Consider the following 4,004-nt stretch of genomic DNA (forward strand, 5'->3'; position numbering starts at 1 on the left):
GTTCGTATTAACTTACGTTACTAATAGTTAGTAGTAGTACTACGTAAGTAAGTCACACACACACACACACACACACACACACACACACACACACACACACACACACACACACACACACACAATAGGGTTCAATTGAAGATCTCACAATAAATCAAACAACCTTACAAACAGACGGATGAACATTTTAAATATCATTATTTCAAGGTGGATATGTTGTTTTCCCGAAAATGGCCTCGCCATGTCCTGTAATCTTGGCTCTCAGGGTAAACACACTTAATCCTTCAAAGATAAATCTGATTATTTAAAAAAAAAAGATTTCTGTATCAAAAGGATAACGAGTCGATACCACAGCTAATCTAATGAAATCTCCTAATATCAAAGTATTAAGTGCAGATTTAAGAAAAGGAGGGATAAGAAGTTACATCGTGACCTTCATTTGATTTCTTTATACAGCACGTGCTTTCGTAGCATACATAAACAGTTTCATTTGAAGGAGAATGTAGTTATAGCAGGACAAAAGGTGCCTTCAGTAGAGACGTTGTGTTTGGACTGACGGGGCGATTGCAGTTGAGGGTAAAAAGAAATGAGGCGTCTCAGAGCGAATGAGAGAAAGCTCTCCGGAATTTAATTTGTCTTTTCATTTTAAGTGCATTTACCTGACGACTCCACGGTCAGCAGGAAGCCTTAACGCCACGCTTTCCATCAGCTTCCTCTCATTAACACCAATAGAAATCCATTTACAGCCAATCAGGCAGCAAAGTGCCAGCTCTGTAGGGTTCTTGTAAAAAGGAATTTCTAATGAAGTGGCTCCTACTACTTCTAAAAGCCAAACTCACAACGTAATTATTTAACAAATCAGCAAGTTTTCTGCCACCCATTAGCAGAAAAGAACACTGAGAGGAGTTTCAGTTTGAGACCAAGCATCAGCTGCACGGATTAAAAGGCGGTCGAGTCTGACGGGGTGAAACCAGAGAGAGGAAAGATCTGACAGAGCCTGATCTGGTACAACTGCAGAGGAGGAAGAGGAGAGAGGAAGAACGAGAGCAGGAGAAGTTAGACGAGAGGCTCGGAGGAGATGCAGACGGTAATTGAAAAAGGAGAAAATCTCATGAATAGACGAGAGGTTTGAAAAATGTGGATAAAAAAAACCCAAGAGAAACAGAAAAAAGCAGACTGGAGGAAAATGAGATTTGAGGAACATTGTATGGAAGATAAAGGAAGTAGAAAGAACAGGAAGCGTTAGTACAAATGGCTTATGTTAAAGTTTGAAGAGTGTTCTGAACATGAGTTTGAGTAACCTCGTTCTAAAGTAAATAAATGAAACCCTCAAAGGAGAAGAAAATAAGAAGCATGGGATGAGGCAACTCAGGAAGGAAGAGAGATTATCAAAGACCCTCCATGTTGAGCTTTGAGAGCCACATGAACCACAAGCTCCTTGAAGATGCGAGCGCCCCCTCACCGTGCTTGTTGATGAGCAGGGCCAGGTACTGGGTGTAGTAGGAGCTGACGTAGAGCAGCAGAGCCGGGCTCTGATTGGTCCTGAAGCTCAGCGAGACGTTCTCTCCTCTCAGCGTCAGGTCAGAGTAGATGGAGGACGGCAGGGCGCTGCTGTTCCTGCTCAACTCGTACGGCTCCTTGAAGGTGTAGCGCAGCGACGTGCCCGACTGGAAGCTGGCCGACAACTCTGAGGAAAGAGAGATAGAATGTACAGGATCTGAATCATGGAGACCATTTGGCCACTGGGGCTTTGATTCAAGTTAAATATTTGAAAAGCTCTAAAACAGACTGTATATGATAAATGTAGAGTATAGTAATAGATCCTTATCCTTTAGACCAGTGGTTCCCAACCTGGGGGGCGCCAAAGATAGCAGGGGGGGCGCCAGGCCTCAGATGATTTGAGGCCAAATATCATATTTAGACTTTTTATTTATTTATTTATTTTTTTTTACATAAGGCAATACATGATTGTCACTAAAAGCCTTGTCTCTACATTACAATAAAATATAAAAAATAATTGATNAATTAATTTGAATAACAATTCAAGTTAGTAGCTATTAAAGGCATAAAAAGACAGAAATTTATAATTCTTTCTTTAATAGAAATATTTCTTCTGCCCGTAAAGTGTCCAAACCGGGCTTTTCTGGATAAGCGCATTTTCGAGACTTTTAAACTTGAATTACCGCTGTTGCGCCCGCAACTTCCAACAGGAGTCATTTGGGGGGGCTCTTGGGAAAAAAGGTTGGGAACCACTGCTTTAGACAACAGCAGATAAACACCCAGACATTTTATTTGTATTTCTGAATGTGCTTGAAGGGAATGAATCTTATTTCAACTGCCTATTGTCTAACATAATTATTAGAAGTCATATTTACAGAAGCTCAAGGCTCTGTTCAGAAAATATTCTGCAGAGACTCGTTTGCTACGGGAACTACAAACTGAAATAAGACATCAAAACAATCTCAACCTCAGCTGCTGTGATACATCAGGAGCGAACGCAGGAATGGCAAAGCAGAGAAAGGAGATGGAACATGACATGTTGTAAAGTGTTTAGACAGGTCTACTAGAGAGAGGTCCAGGCAGTGAACATTAAAGGCAAACCCACTCCAAAAATCCAACTTTCAATGTCAAATACTTCTCCTTTTTTCTCCATGCTTGAATCTTCCTGTTGTCCTCGGGTCAAAACGCACCCGTTTACAAAAAATGTATGTCGGTATAAAATCTTATTTGATCTACGGTAATTGGCAAAACAAAAATCACTAATGTCATTGAATGACGTGTGGTTTATATAAATATATAGCACCTGGTGGTATTATGTCCTGCTGTTTAACATGTTGTTTTCTGTTTCAGACATAACTTTGACACGAACAACTCTTTGATAACACTGATTTAAAACACAGATTTGTGTCAAACCAGGACGAACGTTGCACAGTGACAGGAAGACAACAGTTTCATTCCCTTGACTTCTGTGACCTGCAGAACCTTATATGGTTTTCTGCTAACGTAGCTGGTGGAGTGGCTTCACCAGCCACAGCAAAACATTTCAGGGTTCATACACTTTTTCACCAATGATTTTCAATGACTTCTCCAGGACCTTTACCTAATTTTCCATGACCAAAAACATTACTCTGTCTCAGCGGTACCACTGAAAATGGTTTATTTGAACAAGGAACAGGAAAATAAGGTCTGCATATGAAACATGTTGTGCGGATCTAAAACAAATCAAATAGTAGGCTTACTAGCTTCTACACGCTAAAGCAACTCAAATCTCTCACCAGCAAAATACCTCGACAGTTAAATGCCATTTTACGTTTCATTACTATACAATATTTATTATCATTATAGTATTACTATTTCGGCGATTAGATAACATTTAAATTATATTTGATGCAACTTTAGTTACATTTCCATGACTTTTCCAAAACCTTGGGAGAAATATTGTTTTCCATAACTTTTCCAGGGCCTGGAATTAGCATTTGGAATTTCCATGACTTTTCCAGGTTTTTAATGACCGTACGAACCCTGACATATATGTGTGTGTACCTGTGTGGCAGAAGGCTCCAGTGTGCGCCGACAGGCCGCAGTCGCAGTGGAAGCCGCTGGCTCTCTCCACACAGCGGCCCTGGTTCTGGCAGAGCGAGCCGTAGCTGCTGCAGTGACCCGGGCAGCCGGGCCGGACCCCGGGGGTGATCTCCGCCCGCTCCTCCAGGTCCAGGGGGACGCCGTTCAGCTGCAGGGAGCGGATACAACCCCGGAAGCCCTTCTGCCTGGACGCTGTGCCTCCTGAGAAACACAGAAACACACTGAATAAACATCCATCCATCCTCCAACACATCTAGGAGCTGTCCATCATTCGACCAAACATCGTGTCTGATCCCACCCACGTTCAGCTGATAGAAGAATCAGGGTTCACAAGGGCAGCCTGTGCACTCATATTATAAGGTAGGTGTGGAGAAATAAAATGTCTAAAATGACTATGTCGACTAATATCCATCAGCAATCAGTGT

The 4,004-nt window shown here is 41.8% G+C and overlaps 1 protein-coding gene across 1 annotated transcript; it reads right to left on the minus strand.

Annotated features, from left to right (window-relative positions):
- Positions 1 to 1,385: 1,385 nt before the first annotated feature.
- On the minus strand, positions 1,386 to 3,820 carry LOC104943746 (contactin-associated protein-like 3B). Its single transcript, XM_010769210.1, has 2 exons — positions 3,541 to 3,820; positions 1,386 to 1,684 (listed from the first exon to the last, which is right to left on the minus strand). The coding sequence occupies exons 1-2, from the start codon at positions 3,818 to 3,820 to the stop codon at positions 1,386 to 1,388; spliced, it is 579 nt and encodes a 192-aa protein (XP_010767512.1).
- Between the last annotated feature and the right edge of the window lie 184 nt (positions 3,821 to 4,004).

The sequence above is a fragment of the Notothenia coriiceps genome, unplaced genomic scaffold (assembly GCF_000735185.1).
Source record: "Notothenia coriiceps isolate Sejong01 unplaced genomic scaffold, NC01 NC01_scaffold00006678, whole genome shotgun sequence".
In the NCBI taxonomy this organism is placed as follows: domain Eukaryota; kingdom Metazoa; phylum Chordata; class Actinopteri; order Perciformes; family Nototheniidae; genus Notothenia; species Notothenia coriiceps.